Below are 17,467 nucleotides of genomic sequence, written 5' to 3' on the forward strand. Positions count from 1 at the left end.
ATAAAAAGACTGATTTCTACTAAATAAAACCTTACAGTTGCTCAGGACCGTGAGAAAGACATTGAGTAAGGACAAAGTTAACTGATTGGTAACGTCCTGTTCTACACTTAGACCTTACTATAAGGTGAATGACATTTATAAACCACAAGCGCTGGTACAATTTGAGTTTATCTGTCATTCAAGTGTCAAATTTCAAATGAGCAACAGTATTAACCATATGTTAAAGGTGTAACGAATTTAGTCTAAACAAAGTGCTTCATTGTCTATCTCAGTATTTCATGTGCTGGTAATTTACCTTGTCTCCTTCTTCCAGTGGCAGCTAATAATCAAAAAAAAAAAAAAAATGTCAGTTCTCAGTGAATCGTTGGCTCAGGATGGTGAGGTATCTAGGCAGATAGATTTCCCGTCTGAAGTGCAGGGTGTTTTAGACTTTAATTCTATGGCAGCAGAAAAAGAGAAAATAATAGATCAAACTAAAAACAAGAAATCTAAATCGACACTTAAGGAGCCTTCTTCAGCTGCAAGTGCAACACAGTTAGATGATGAACCAAGAAAATCCTCTCGTGACAGACGTCCAACACATAAAATGATAGAGCTGATAGAGCAAGAATCAATCCAAAGAGAAAGGAAATTCAACTCGGTGTATGAGAAATGGAAAACACAAGTCAAGAATGCTCGTACAAGATTGAAGCAGGCATGCTCTGAGAGTGACTTGTATGACATGATGGATGTTGTTGAGAAGCTTGAGTCTGAATTAAAAGAGTTATACGACAACATACGGCTCAAAAGTGCACCAAGCCAAGAAATTCGCCGAAAAATTGATGCAAGTGTAGCGGTGACAGCTGATTTGTTGGGACTAATGAGAGTTCGCCTTATTGAGGGAGAGGAAGAGTTTGATGGTGAGGCAGAAAGAGCAAGGTTACGCATGCTGCTTGATAGTGAATATGCTAAGTCCATATATGGATCCACAGTTTCCAAAGCCACCGCACTCAGCCACCGCTCCAATCATCCTTCAGAGTCACCAAGTATTTCAGTTAAGAGAGCTGAGACAGCAGCACAGCTGGCTGCAAAGAAAGCTGAGGTTGAAAGGGAAGCTGCCATTGAAGCACAACGTCTGCAACTGAAAAAGCTAGAAAATCAAAGAGACATCGAGGTCATTGAAGCAAGGCTCAGAGTATTTACTGAGGAAGAGTCAAAAGTAAAGAGTGAGAAATGCAGTCTTCCATGCAGTGAAGGAAGTGATCCTAGTCAACTCACTCCCTCTGCAGGATGCCTGAAAGAGCAAGTTACACAGAATGAAGCATCTTTAGTCCAGACATTACAGGAGTCAATGGCCCTTACTCGACTTCCATTACCAGAACCTTCCGTATTCTCTGGCGACCCACTGAAGTTCACAGAATGGAGCACAAGCTTCAGAGCCCTTATAGAAAGACGATGTTCAAATCCTGCAGACAGGTTGTTTTACCTACAAAAGTACGTAAGTGGAGAGGCGAGATCTGCTCTAGAAGGCAGCTTCTATAGAAAAGATGAAGAGGCATATCAGCAAGCATGGCAGAAGCTGAATGCAAGGTATGGTCACTCCTTTGTGGTGCAGCGTGCTTTCCGTGAGAAGCTTAATAAGTGGCCAAGGATTGGTGCTAAGGAGTATGTTAAGCTAAGAGAGTTTAGTGATTTTCTGCAAACATGTAGTGATGCTATGCCTCACATCAAGGGTCTTCAGGTTCTGAACGACTGCGAAGAGAATCAGAAGATGCTAGCCAAACTCCCTGATTGGATAACGTCCAGGTGGAATCGTATTGTCACAGAGCAGCTGGATCAAGACAAAGACTATCCAAGCTTCAAAGAATTTGCTTCATTCATCTCAAAGGAAGCACGCATAGCATGTAATCCAGTGTCATCATTACATGCACTAAGGCCCGAGGAAAAGTCATTCAGAGAAATAAAACGTCCAAAGGCAAACACCTTCGCCACTAATGTGAAAGCCTCAAACGCATCAAGTACCACAGCCAAATCCTACAATGTTGAGGAGATCAAGTTCAGGGATTACAATAAATCAAACAAAGGAAGCATGCCAGCTTATAACTCAAACACAGCCAAGTGTATGTGTTGTGGAGAGAACCACTCCATACATAAGTGTAAAAGCTTAACAGAAAGGTCTGTGGAGGATAAGAGAAAGTTCGTCCAGGATAATAAGCTATGTTATGCATGCCTGAGGAAGGGACACAATGCAAAGGACTGTAGGAACAAAGCCATGTGTAGCATATGCAAAAGACACCATCCCACTCCATTGCATGAAGACCGTCCCTCAGCAGACCAGACTTCCTTGCAAGGTGTCCAGCAAGCTGAAGAAAACACATCCTCACTATCTTGTTGTGTGAATGGAGGTGACGGTGGGAGCACATCAATGATTGTTCCAGTATGGATCTCTTCACATGAAAACCCAGATTCTGAAACCCTGGCTTATGCTCTATTGGACACTCAGAGTAGTCACACATTTGTGGACCAGGAACTTTGTGGAAGGTTGCAGGCATCAATGGAACCAGTAAAATTAAAGCTTTCCACTATGATGGGAAGGGATTCCATCGTGAAAAGCCAGAGAGTCAGGGGACTCAGAGTCAGAGGATTCTCTTCAGATTGCCTCATTAACCTGCCTCCCGCCTACGCAAGGGAATTCATTCCACTTGAACGTGCGCACATCCCCACATGTGAGACAGCTAATAAGTGAAAACACCTAGCAGTCATAGCCCCCGAGATGCCCCCGCTAATGGATTGTGGAGTGGGACTTTTGATTGGTTACGACTGCTCCAGAGCCCTGGCACCACGAGAGGTCTTCACTGGAGGTGACTATGAGCCTTACGCTATAAAGACGGACTTAGGGTGGAGCATCGTAGGGAGCTCACCACAGCGCGTGAACTCCAGGGATGTGACTGGGCTGTGCCATCGGATAACTGTCAGGGAAGTTCCACTTGTGACACCAGCTGCTGCTATTAAAGCCCTCGAATCTGATTTTGCAGACACCAGATCAGGAGAGAAAAGCATATCTCAAGAAGATATTCAATTTCTGCAGGTCTTAAAGGAAGGAATCCAGCAGAACGAGTGCGGCCATCTTGAGATGCCGCTTCCATTCAAAGCACGTCCTCACCTTCCTGATAATAAGAAGCTTGCCTTAATCCGCCTGAAGCACCTTAAAAAGAAACTGGACAGAGATCCCAAATTTAAGAATGATTATGTGAGATTCATGGAAGGTGTCTTCAAGGATGGGGAAGCAGAGGAAGCGGACAAGCAACCAGAGTCAGGAAGTGTGTGGTACATCCCACACCAAGGCGTCTATCACCCGAGAAAGCCAAATAAGATCAGGGTAGTTTTCGACTGCTCTGCAAAGTATGAAGGCACTGCCTTAAACGACCATCTGCTGACAGGACCTGATCTTACAAATGGGCTGATTGGAGTGCTCTGCCGTTTCCGCAAACATCCCATTGCTGTCATGTGTGATGTGGAAAAAATGTTCCACAGGTTCCACGTCAGCAAAGAAGATAGAGATTATTTACGCTTCCTGTGGTGGGAAAATGGGGATACAGAGTCAGAGCCCAGGGAATACCATATGAAGGTCCATCTTTTCGGAGCATCTTCATCTCCAGGCTGTGCCAATTACGGCATGAAGCATATTGCCAGCCAAAATGAGGAAAGATATCCTGAAGCAGCTAGCTTCATCAGAAAGCACTTTTATGTGGATGACGGGCTCATAAGCCTAGAGTCAGTCGACGGGGCAATCAAGCTGGTGAAAGAAACCCAAGCACTGTGTGCTGAAGGAAAGTTGCACCTTCATAAATTCATCTCCAACAGTCGAGAGGTATTAGAGTCCATTTGTGTTACCGAACGTGCTGCTGAGGTGAAGAATGTGGATCTCAACTGTGATGATCTTCCAGTCCAGAGAGTGCTAGGAGTCAGATGGAATGTGGAAGGTGACGTCTTCTCCTTCAAGGTCTCACTTGATGAGAAACCAGCTACACGACGTGGAGTCCTCTCAGTCGTGGCTTCGGTGTATGATCCATTAGGATTTTTGGCCCCATTCATCCTACCAGGAAAGCGGGTGCTACAGGAGATGTGTCAGAAAGGCATCAGTTGGGATGAGCCACTCCCCAGCGAATTGAAGCCGAAGTGGGAGAGCTGGATCAACGATCTAAGAAATCTTGACAAGATTCAGATCCCAAGATGCTTCACACCAGAGAACTTTGGAAAGGTCCTGAGAGTGGAACTGCATCACTTTTCAGATGCCAGCAGTCAAGGCTATGGTCAGTGCTCATACATCAGATCGGTGGGCGAAGATAAGGTGCATTGCACCTTGGTTATGGGCAAGGCAAGAGTCGCTCCTACCAAAATAGTCACTATACCAAGACTAGAGTTGACTGCTGCAGTAATCTCTGCTGCTATGAGCAGTATGCTAAAGGAGGAGCTAGAGATCAAGATCGACAGAGAATATTTCTGGACAGATTCGCAAGTAGTTCTTGGCTATATCAACAACGAAGCCAGAAGGTTTCATGTCTTCGTGGCGAACCGTGTCCAGAGAATCCGGGAAACCACTGACCCAGGGCAGTGGTTCTATGTCGACACAGAGCACAACCCTGCTGATCATGCCTCAAGGGGCCTCAAAGTAGCAGAGCTGCTCAAGTCTAACTGGCTCACTGGACCCAAGTTCCTGTGGGAGAGAGAGGTAGTTACAGCCCAAGGAACCTCAGAGCTACTGGTAGGAGACCCCGAAGTAAGGGCAATCCAAGTCTTGAAAACTGATGCTTCAAGGCAGGTCGATTTTCAAGAGAGACTCGCAAGGTTCTCAAAATGGTCCACAGCGGTAAAAGTCGTCGCTCGGATACAACGGTTGGCCAAGAGGATCAAGGACACAGAGCCCCTTAATGTTGAGGAAAGAAGGAGAGCCTCTCACACCCTCATCAAGCTTGCACAGAAAGATGCCTTTGAAAAGGAGTTACACATTCTCCAGACATCGGGAAAGCTGCCTTGTAACCACCAACTGTATCAGCTAGACCCATTCCTCCAAGATGGTATAATGAGGGTGGGAGGACGTCTGAGGAGAGCATCCGCACCTCTGGATCTGAGACACCCTATAATCCTCCCAAAGGATGGTGTTGTCACGCGCCTTGTCCTCGCGCACCACCATGAGAAAACACAACATCAGGGCAGAGGACAAACGTTGAATGAACTCAGGGCCAATGGTTACTGGATTATTGGTGGCAGTAAGGCAGCAGCCCAGCACATAAAGCGGTGTGTCCTGTGTAGAAGAGCCCGCGCACCTCCAGAGGAACAACGGATGGCAGATTTACCCAGAGACCGTATTGACCCCTCCCCACCGTTCACGTACTGCGGTATGGACTGTTTTGGTCCCTTCTGTACCAAGCAAGGTCGTAAGGAAAACAAACGGTACGGTCTCCTTTTCACATGTCTGAGCTCCAGAGCAGTCCACCTAGAGATGTTGGATGACATGACGACCGATGCATTCATCAATTCTTTACGGTGTTTCCTAGCCATCCGTGGGGCCGTCAGGCATATCAGATCAGATCAAGGATCAAACTTTGTTGGAGCACGAAATGAAATGGAAAGAGCTCTCAAAGAAGTAGATAAAGAAAGAGTGGCCACATACCTGGCAGATAAACAGTGCGACTTCTGCATGAATGCACCAGCCTCAAGTCATGCCGGAGGTGCATGGGAGCGGCAGATCAGAACAGTAAGGAGTGTGCTTGGCTCAGTCCTTGCTCACAGTGCTGGAAGATTGGACGACACTTCCTTAAGAACCTTCTTTTATGAAGCCATGTGCATTGTAAACAACCGCCCCCTTACTGTTGACAGTATCAGTGATCCCACCAGTATGGAGCCATTAACACCAAATCATTTGCTCACAATGAAGTCCTCTGTGCCTCTGCCCCCACCTGGTAACTTTGCTAAGGAAGACTTGTATGCCAAAAAACGTTGGAGAAGGGTGCAATATCTGTCCGAGCAATTTTGGAACAGGTGGAGGAAAGAATATCTTGCCAACATCACTCTTAGACAACGATGGTATGCACCAAGGCGCAATGTGCAAGTCGGAGATATTGTCATTGTAAAGGAAGAAGAGCTCCCTCGTAATGAATGGAAACTTGCCAGGGTTCTTAAAATACATGAGAATGATGATGGACTGGTGCGAAGAGTTACAATACAGATTGGAGAGCGCAAGTTAGGAAAAGGGGGTGAACGCCTCAACAAGCCATCCATCGTTGAGCGACCCATTCAGAAGTTAGTTGTTCTCGTAGAAAGCAGCTAAAATTCTGCTTCTTAATTTTGGTGCAGTTAGTCACTGACCTCAATTCAAATTCAAATTTGAAACAATTCACAAATCCTTTGTGTTGTTATAGGAAGATTGTTTTCTTGAACCTTTGCGTAGTGAGAAAAGTGTTCTCAATTGATATTGTTACATTTAACTTTCATGTGGTGTATTCTGCATATCAACTTTATCTGGAGAGTTTATAACTGTTGATCTACCATATCACTCAGGTTCAGATGTTTATGAGTGACCTTAACGAATGCTTTGAAATAACCATTGATTTAATGGATTAATATGCATACTAAACACCAAGGTTGTATGATTTGTTATTAATTAATCAAAGGTCATTTGGTGGGAGTGTAGCTGACGCTGAGTTCAGTGTAGACGCGTTTCCATGACTACACCGGAAGTTGTTAATGCGCAACCTTGTAAGACGATAAAGTCATTTTGTAATGCAATTTATAATGTGTCTTGTTTATAGTAATTCTGAGTAATAGTGTGACTTAAAGCTGTTTTTTACCTTGCTCTTGTTAAATTTATGACCAAGAGAAAAGTTGTTTATTAATAGTCACATGTTTAACCCCGGAAGTATTGAGAGTAGCGCGTGTGAGAAGAGAGTCGCGGGTGAAAACAGCGAACTTTTAAGCTCCCGTCTATTATTCTACAGCTGGTCTACCAGGCGAACACGGTAATAATTACGAGCTATCTTATTAAGCACTGTTAAATTTTGATTACAAGAAAATGTAAGACGCATTGTATTGGTCTGTATAAGAAATAAGAGTATATGAATGTTGCTTTGGATGCTTTGTGATTGAAACTGTTTTGTGTATCTTCTAGTTTTCACGGTGTTTCATGATACTTCAGAGAAGAATAAATGTGATTGTGAACATCAGTATGAAGCGTGGACTCATTTATGACCAGTGTAGCTATACTAATCCCGTGCGAATAGGGCTTTATATTCCGGCAAGTGTTTAATGCATAGATTGAGTCAGGATAGGTGACTGTAGGCTACAGAAGCGCACGACGAAGGAGATATATTTAAGGAGACTTTAAATATAGTAATCAAAACAATAAACTGAAGAATTAATGAGGAACATAACCATAATCACACTGACGTTAAACAAAGCTAGACAAAGAACAGAAACACACCTGAACTGAACACAATCAATGAGAAACCATAGTCATCCTCATTTATATAGCGCTTTTAACAATGTAGATTGTTTCAAAGCAGCTTTACAGAGATAAACATATAATTTAAGGTAACAGAGATTGGTTTGGTTTTATAGTGGCTTTTGAAAAATGTTTTTTCCAGCTAAAGTTAGTTTTGATTGATTCACTTCCGTCTAAATGATCGTTTGTTATTAAATTAGGGGCCGCTAAGATGACACCGTTCTCTCTAAACAGACTTTAAACGCGAACCTGTGATGCTGATGGCGTTCACATGCGCATTAAGAAATGATTCTATAGTTATGTGCATTTGAATATATGTGCGCAGGTTTGTAATTCCTTACAAACCATGCCTATCACTTTGGGTAGGTACGCGAACCGAAAAATTCCACAACGCTTTATCTGTAGAGTGGTATAGGGATCCTCCATAGGGAGAGGCTAGTTGGCACTTCAGCACTGTCATCAGGTCCAGGCGAAAGTCCTTCGTCAGATCTGGAAACGGCCTGGATCCAGCAGGCTGCGGGAAAACCTCGGGATAAACAAAGACACTAAAATTAGCGTAGATGCCATTCTTCTTATGATGTGACGAGTAGGCCTACATCAGGATATGAGGGAAGTGTTCCCAGTTCCGGCTGACCTAATCTAAGCAGCCTAATATTGAATTATAGAAGGCTAAGTGACAAACAAGGAGAGAAGGCATAGTGACAAACAAGGAGAACTGAACTAAACTAATTAACAGAGTGAACAAAGATGAACAGAGAAACAGATACAAAAACAAACTCAAAACGTGACAGTTTTAACATCTGTTCAGATTTAAATACCGTAAGTATGTTATCCTATTTATGATGATTAATTATAGTTTATATTTATTAAATATAAATTAATTGATTAAATATAGTTTATTTGTAAAGAAAAAGCTTAACGGTGATATTGAAACTCAGTATCCTACACCTTATTGAACATGCAACGAGCTATGGTTAAGCTATGAGCTATGGCTACGAGCTAAGGTTTTCTATGGGTGTTGTTCATAATCTGATTTAATTTGTTTGCCTCTACAAAATATGCGTTATTAATAAGGTAAGCGGCCTATATTGTGTACTAAATTTGGTGCTTCAATATCACTCACATTAAGCATTTTAAATGGGAAAGAACGCTAGATTACGGTGCCGTTGTCTGTTTTAGCAGCTACTGCCATCTAGTGGTAGCAGGTTTTCTCAGACAGTGTGTGTGGATCATATGTGTGGATCGTGCAAAGCTACACCGGCAAAATGAAAGTCTCAAAATCCAAATGAATCAAATAGGATCGACTCAGAAACGAGTCAATGAATGCACGCCTGTCGCCTGATCCACAAATGCACATCTTATTTGTTGCATGCACAAATTCTGAGCTACATTAATACAAAATCGAGGTTCTATGTCTCTATTTGTACAAAATGCTGCACATTCACGTGATTCTGGATTTTGCACACACAAGTTGTATTGTTTTCTCCTCTACACTGCTGATGGATGTCGTCTACAGAGCATCTGTAGCTGGATTATGGCACGTTCATTTATTATTTTTCTCCGACTGTGAACAAAGAAAAGTTGCTCTTCTTTCTAGAATCGAGACACATGCGACGGTCAAGAGTGAAATAGGTCACAGTTTCCACTGTATCCCAGATTAAAAAAGAAAAGAAAATATGAACACATGAATCACACTGGGAATTCAGTAGAATGAACTCTTGTGAACTGTTGATATATGACATATGATAAAGTTGAGTCACAAGAGTCTTGATAATTTTCTACCAAAGGGAGTTTTGTAACCAGAGTAGGTTACTTCAGAGACATCGGCTCTGAAAAACTACTCTTTCTAATGTTTCTATGAGATTATTCGTAATAAAAGAGAGAAAAAGAAGGGAAATGAATGAGTAGGGGTGGGAATTGTATATGGAATTTAACAGTTCTGGTTCTGAGACACAGATCTGGTGAAGTGAATCATTCAACAACCATTTTAAGTTAGTGAGAGATTCAGTCAAACTGATCATTTAAAACAAAGACCAACAGATTAAAAAGAGACAGTCTATAAGAACCATTTATTATCATTATTATTAGTGAATACACAGCTGTGCATTATGATTTGTGAATGCTCTTTTGTGGAACCAGACATTACAATATAAATCCATGTTGTTTGTTTGTCTTTGTTTTATTTCTCAGCATCTGGTCTTTTTCTCTCGTCATAATAAATTCACGATTCAGCTAAAATATTATTTATTTATAATTTTTTTAAAGAATGGAGGCTAAAATACAAAAATTAAAATTCAGTCAGATTTATTTGATTCTGAGTCAGACATGTTGGGACTTTCTGATTGACTGGTGATTTTAATGACTGGTGATGAGGCGGCCGCCTCCGTCAAATTTCGTTCCGCCTTTTTCCACCGTGACAGTTCTGTCGCGATTCCCGCTTGTGTCCATTCTCTAATAATCCGCGGGTCGAGCGGGCCGAGTAATAAAAACATTCCATTCAGTCGAGGGTGGATGACAGCTAAATGAGTGTAAAAAAGACACGGAACTCCCATCATGGTACCTAATGTACGGACGGTAACAAAGTTGCGCTGTTGAGTCTCGCGCAGTTATTTATAACATTAATTATAGATAAGAAACAATATATAGGCTACACACGACCAGAGGTCTGTTTTCCTGAATGCTATCACGATTGAAACCGATATATTAATTTCATAACAGTTCAATAAACAAATAGTAAAAATTAAGTTACTTACATTTTTAGACTGTTTTTGTTCTGTTTTAGCAGCGAAAATAGTTCCAAACAACAGAACCATATCGCGTCTCACAGCAACACTCATCCATGATTCATTACTGAATCATTCAGCGTTTTGAACTAATCGCTTGAGTCAAAGATTCAATTGCCCATTATTAAACCGCCTCATTCTGAATCAATCAGCCGTTTGAACGAATCGTTTACATTAATGACTCAATGACTCGCTCATTAAGACGGCCGCCTGCCGCCTCCTACTGGCGGTTTAGTTTCAAAGTATCATTCTTTTCAACATTCCTTGTATATTCAAAAAATATTCAAAATAATCTCATTTAATACAGTTATAATTTTTCAATGTAAATTATTTAATTTGATTGGTAACAGCCTAGTGTCTTATTATTTTAATTGAATGTATTGATAAAATGTAAGAATTTTAAATGAAATTTAGAGCATACATTAAATAAAATTAGGGGGAAAATGCCCTTTATAAAGCTACAAAAAATTGTTCCGATAAGAGTGTTTTCAAAAATGAAACATTGACAATAAGTTTAAAGGGAGTGAAGCCTCTGATTAGGCTATAAAGAAAATGTAATTTTGCCAAAAGAAGAACTTTTAATTTAAATAAATGTTAATTGTGTGATATGTTACCATATTATATTGCTTAATTGAATAATTAATGTGATGATCAGATGCAGATATCTATATCAAAGAATATGGGTGGTTGGCGGGTGGATTATTATTTATTTTTAACAACAGATTCGAGTGACTCAAAGTGCACCAGATTAATGAATTTATCTTTAAAAGGTACAACATTTTCTCCCGGGGGGGCATGCCCCCGGACCCCCCTAGTGTTACAATTTTACCACCTCCGCCTCATTTTGAGCCAGGAAAACCCTGGATTGTATGAATTGATTAATTATACATTCAAACAGTCTCTTTTCCTCAGGTGTGCACACAGTCCAGCAAATGCTCGGCTGTGAGTGGGATGATCAGACTGGAGCAACAGAGGGGTTCGAGTCTTTTGGATATGATGGAGAGGACTTTCTGTCTCTGGATCTTAAGGAGATGAGATATATTTCCCCAGTGCAGCAGGGATCCATCACTGTAGAGAAGTTGAACAAGGACAAAGGCCAAATTGAGAATAACAGAAATTACTTCAGCACTGTGTGCATTGAGTGGCTGCAGAAGTATGTGGAGTATGGAAAGAGCAGCCTGCAAAGAAAAGGTACATCAGTTCTTATCAGCATTGATTGTAAAGCACTACATGTTTTGTTAAAAAAAAATTAGTGTACACTAGAATTGACCGTTCGCAAAAGCCACGCCCCCTAGTTACTGTTACTACGCCCGTCAAACAATTGAGAACCAGACACATAGCCATGGCTGGGTTGAATATAAGTGATTGGTTTTGGAGCAATGCGGCAGACATATCCTCCAGGGCACGACAGAAAGGGCTGCAATATGCAGTGGAGGGATATGTCCAAAATGTAAAAATAAGCAAAGACGGGAATATGACAAAAATCGAGGCAAAGGAAACGGTCTCAGTCCAAGAATGAGAAACCTCACGAACTGTTCTTGCAATGCAACCAACACAGCCTTGTGGACCAGTCTTGTTCCTGCACTGCCGGGTAAGTAGCCTATGTTTTAAATTTTAAATATTTTCCCAGCCAACATTCTCTGTCATGTGTCAGACCTAACAATCTAGTTTAGGTTACAAAGATTCAGTTTCTACCTGTTCTATTAGCGCTTGTCAGTTAGGGTAGTATGTTATGACTTTACAGATGGCAACGCGTTGATTTGTTGGTTAAATGTTATGCACTGCTTTCGGTAACAATGCTAGATGGAACCACAACTGTTAAATTCAGTTTTACAGATTTTATAGCCTCCAGTGACCGTCAACCTCTTGCTAAATTATCTATGTCGATAGCAATATGTGCTTGACAGGCTAACAGCTACCTTACAAGCTGCCTGAATTTCCTACGGAAAAATAAAGTCTCCTAATGTTCTAACTTTACCACTTTCAATAACAATGCTATATAGAACCACAATTGTTAACTACTTATTACTATTTAGTGATCATTTATATGCTAAGTTAGCTCGCTAGCTATACTTAGCTTCCAGCAGACATATGTATGCTTGTTAATCTTCGAAGCATTTAGCTGTGGGTGAGTTCTCCCACACTGCTTGATCCATTGTCGGCATCTTTCCTCTTGGGTTTTGGAAATGCTAAAAAAACGACCCCTCCCTCGAAACTTTTGGGATACCTGGTGTCAGACTTGCAGGTGCCATAGGCACATCGTTTCACCATCTTGCTGAAATCGCAATGTTTGACGGAGGTCCTTCTCCTTAGTTACAGTTGCTAAGCTATGATTGGACGAGGACCGTTCGAGGGCGGGGTTTTGCGAACGGTCAATTGTCATTGTAAAAAATAGTTTTGTCACTTGAGATATCTTATAATGCTGTAGTGTTCTTTCCTTCAGAGAAGATTGTATTTCGATTATTTTAAGCAATACAGATCATGTGGTTTGTTTGTAGATATGAATTAAAATGTATTCTTTAAATTACTTAATACAAAAGATCCAGGAAAAGCATATTAACCTAATCCCGTCAATTATGAACCGGCCAGAAAAGTATAAGCTAAAGTAGGCATTATGTGTTGTCTTAAGCTCAGTATTCAGTTACAGGTTACTGTACAGACTCCTTAAGTTAAGAAAAGCTTAGATTACTTGTGTGTTTATTTACTCGACGTGACAAAGTTTCATTGAAGACCAGACACTGCAGGAAGACTGACAGAAGCCCAGTTATAGATAAGTAGAATCTGGATAAGCTCCGTTTAGCAGAGATAGATAGAAGAATCTGATCTTCCTGTTATAGAGCACAAATCTCCGGTTCATGGCTGACCTAGAAGACATTACTGTTGTCAAGCGTATCAAAATGCATATGTTTTACTAAAATACTAGGCTGACTGGGATGACAAGGAGCTCTGTCTTCGTTCTAAATATAGTGAAAGTCTAGAGGAGAAATGGTTACATAGAGTGAATATACAAAACCTTATTCAGCTCCTGCTCTTGCTTTAGTTGAGAACAGAGCTGTTGAAGCAGAATCTAGCAGACACTTGTAGTGCTGGTATTATCTGGACACTTCTACCACACATTATACAATGAACTAAGACCAACCACAGTGTGGTCGTGGTTTAAAATTGTCTTGTTTGGGAACACCTCAAATTGTTTGGCATGACACATCTCTCGTGTTTCTCTTTCTCTCTTCAGTCTCTCCTCAGGTGTCTCTGCTGCAGAAGTCTTCCTCTTCTCCAGTGGCGTGTCATGTTACAGATTTTTACCCCAGTGGAGTAACAATCTCCTGGATGAAAAATGGAGAAGAGCATCATGAGGATGTGGATCTTGGAGAACTTCTTCCCAACGAGGACGGAACCTTCCAGAAGACGAGCACCATCAGAGTTTCACCTGAGGAGTGGAAGAACAACAAGTTCAGCTGTGTGGTGCAACATCAGGGGGAAACCAAGACAGTGGATAAGAGTGAGACAAATTAAATTAAAACAGACCAATGCTTTATTAACAAGGATGTTTATTACAATTAAGAATGAAATTAGGATGAAATTATATTATTTCTTAAAGAAACTATGGCATGTGAGTGTGGTCATTCTCAGTCACAGCTTGGCTTCTTCTCTTTAACAAACTTCTTGACCTGCAGAGAGGAAACAATGACAAAACAAACTATAGAGCACAAACACAATATGATTATACCTATATTGTTTTTATATAGCTGCAGATTTTGAGTATGCTGTTATACACATGTACTACTGATCACAGTCACACACACTGTTTGAGATTTTCCACAGTTCTGGTTAGTAACATTATCAGGATCTTTGAGTAATCTGAAGTTTTCCTCTGATCAGGAGATTCTCTTCCCATCATGCCGATTGTTGGTGTTCTTGTTGCTGTCGTTCTGTTGATCGCCATTGGTGTCATTGTGTTTGTGGTGTATAAGAAGAAACAAGGTGAGGACAAAGTTTTGGCCATACAGAGTCTGAAATATTACAAAGAAAAGAAATATTAAATGTTGTTTGTGACTTAAACTAAATTCAAATTGCATTGCCTTGTTTGCTTCACTGATTGTGAAGAGAAATATATATAAGTGTTGTCAAATCGATTAATCACAACTAACATAACATAAAAGTATGTTTATATATAATATTATATATATATATATTTATTCATTAGATTAGATTAATCATGATTACTCGATTTGACAGCACTTATAAATATATATATAAAATATTTATGTTCTACTTTCATTTGTATTTGGTGTTCATTGATTGAAATTGCTGAACTTACAGCTCACTTCTATGATTGTTTTACAGGCTTTAAACCTGTCAGCGGTAAGTTCCTCATAAACACAAAATATAAAAATGATTATAAAAAAACATGATGAGTTTTGCCATTGGTCATCATGTGGTTAATAGTAGTATCTTCATACATCTAAATCCATAATGTAATGTTTGATAATGTAAAATAATACAGTAAATAAAAAAATTCTTTCTAATGCAGAATTTATAAATATGATATGATATAGATCGAGTGACTGCTGTGCTAATCTAGTCTTGTATTATCAGTCTGATGTTTTAATTTTAATGTTGTTTTCTGTTTTAGGTTCTGATGACGGTTCTAACAGCTCAGCTCGTCCACAAGCATAAAGACGTGTGTGTTCTCATTCATCAGTGCAACTGTCTCAGTCATGTGAAATGAATGAAATGTAACATGTTTCTTCTGGCATTTCAGGAGACTGGACGTGTGCGAGAAATCAAGTTGAAGAAATTATGCTTGTTGTGCTGCCCATCTTGCTTACAAACACACACACAATGAGAGGGAGAGGGAATCATAGATTTCTGGGATTTATATATTTTATGGTTCTGAATTAATTGCATCTAAAAAGTAATGTTTTTGTTTCTTCACACTTTCTGTTCATCTTATCAACTTTTTAATTTTACCATGTAGAAATACAACTCATTGATCACAGAACCTAAATTAGAAAATGTGTATTTCTCTTTAGTGACAGAAGAAAACAAAGAACACAAATCATTGATGACAGGGTTTGTAGACTTGAGAAAATTGATTTGTATGTTTGTGATGTCAGATCTGAACATTAGAAAGAAAGTATAAAGCTGAAGTGTTTATATTCTCCTGGGTAGAGCAGGGTCTCAGATCATTCTTTATGTCTATGTGTTGTTTCTACAGTGACATTTTTTGTGAGAGAATATGAAGTAAATCAGGAGAAAACTGCTAACTAGTCCTGGAAAATTGTTTATATACTGCAACATTTAAATACATTTCACGAGTTCACATCTACATATAATTATTATGGTAAAGGTTATGCGTACTTGGCGTGCTGTCCGGGTGGAGGGTTCCGAGCTCGGAATTTCTTCCCGAACCCAGAGTACTCCCCCCGTTGGTAAGAGTAGATAGAACTATAGATATAACTAAAAGTGAGGAGATGGGGTGGAGGTAGGATGCTGATAAACCGTCAAGAAACACAAGTGGGTTCTGCTGTTATTTATCTTGTCCTGAGTTGATTACTGATTGATCTCCACTTGTGCTGATTGGGTTAATTATCTGCACCTGCTCCTCCAGAACCTTGTTAATAAAACATCATTTAATTAAACTTTAAAATGGTATAGATTGCATGATTTGTGAAATTTGCCTTTTCTGTCAATTAAATTAACCACTATGTAGATTTCGCATTTTATTCCTTGTATGGAATTATTGGGCTTTTTTGTTTGTATATTTCCTTCTTTTTTATTTCCTTATTATTTTTGAATTATTTAGATAAGCTGTAGTACAGAATAATAGTTGATTCTTGTTAAATAATCGTAGATGCTGTACTATTACACTTTTACATATGTCTGAATGATAAAATAAAATACAGATATTTTCCTTTATTTCAGGTTTCTAAATTATTTACATGAATGTTTTTCTTGTATATTGGTTTCAGTCAAAAAGTTGTAATGTTGTTTTGATTCTTTCGAAATAAATAAACCTCACAAAACGAGTAAGTGGCGAATGTCTTTCACACTTTTCAAAGAGCAAAATTTGTATTTTATCACAATTAATGAACTATTGAATGAACATCCAAAATGGTCATAAAGGCATAAAATATAGAAAAATTAAAACAATTTTTTTTAATGAATAAATAAGTGTAGATGACAACCGGGGCTGTGGTAGTTCCAGCTATCACAGAACAAACATTTAGTCCACAAGATTTTTTCTATTTTTAAGAAGGGGAGTGTAATGATGCAGCAAGGACAAAGCAGAGAGAGAATCCAAATGCAGCTAATTTAATAAAATAACAGGTGAAACAAGGAACACGGAACTCAGGACACGAACACTGAAGCAACAACAACGACCGACAAACCATAACTGAAACACAGAGGTATAAATAGACAGGCAAACAAGATAACAAGGGGGCGTGGCTAATCAGAAACACACGGGAACAATGATTAGACAATTAACAAGACACATGGCAAACAGGGAATCACATGACAGACAAGAACAAGGAACAAGACACAAAACCCACACCGTGACATAGCCCCTGCCCTATGGGCGGCTCCCGACGCCCCTTAGTACAAAAACAAACGAAAAACAGATTAGTTCAGGAGGGTGGTGAAGCGGAGGTGGTCTTGGGGGAGGGAAGAAGGGTCAAGTCTGTGCAGGGGGCAAGGCAGTTCAGGCGGTGAAGACCCCTCGGGCGGCCACGGCGGTGAAGGCGGCTCGGGAACGGGAACAGACTCTGGCTCGGGAACGGGCTCGGGCTCTGGCTCGGGAACGGGCTCGGGAACGGGAACGGGAACGGGCTCGGGAACGGGAACAGGCTCTGGCTCGGGAACGGGAACAGGCTCTGGCTCGGGAACGGGAACAGGCTCTGGAACGGGAACGGGAACAGGCTCTGGAACGGGAATGGGAACAGGCTCTGGCTCGGAGGCGGCCATCTTGTCCGTAGACACTGGCTCGGAGGAAGTGACGTGAACAGTCTCTGGATCAGCAGAAGTGATGTGAAGAGTATCTGGTTCGGCCATCTTGTCCGTAGACTCAGGCTCGGAGGCGGCCACCTTGTCCGTAGACACTGGCTCGGAAGCGGCCATCTTGTCCGTAGACACTGGCTCGGAGGAAGTGATGTGAACAGTCTCTGGTTCGGCCATCTTGTCCGTAGACTCTGGCTCGGAGGCG

General features: G+C 40.7%; 1 protein-coding gene across 3 annotated transcripts in view; it reads left to right on the forward strand.

Annotated features, from left to right (window-relative positions):
- LOC143701633 (BOLA class I histocompatibility antigen, alpha chain BL3-7-like) overlaps positions 1-16,292 on the forward strand; it is a 115,203-nt gene extending 98,911 nt beyond the window's left edge. For all 3 annotated transcript variants that reach the window (XM_077195082.1, XM_077195081.1, XM_077195084.1), the window contains exons 3-8: positions 11,176-11,454; positions 13,496-13,762; positions 14,143-14,244; positions 14,608-14,625; positions 14,897-14,944; positions 15,026-16,292. In XM_077195082.1, coding sequence (XP_077051197.1) covers positions 11,176-11,454; positions 13,496-13,762; positions 14,143-14,244; positions 14,608-14,625; positions 14,897-14,940 — 710 coding nt within the window. In that variant the 3' untranslated portion in view covers positions 14,941-14,944; positions 15,026-16,292. The remainder of the gene's footprint in view (positions 1-11,175; positions 11,455-13,495; positions 13,763-14,142; positions 14,245-14,607; positions 14,626-14,896; positions 14,945-15,025) is intronic.
- The last annotated feature ends 1,175 nt before the right edge of the window (positions 16,293-17,467 follow it).

Source organism: Siphateles boraxobius, unplaced genomic scaffold (assembly GCF_051911475.1).
Source record: "Siphateles boraxobius isolate OS27281-9 unplaced genomic scaffold, OSU_SipBor_1 33, whole genome shotgun sequence".
NCBI lineage: Eukaryota > Metazoa > Chordata > Actinopteri > Cypriniformes > Leuciscidae > Siphateles > Siphateles boraxobius.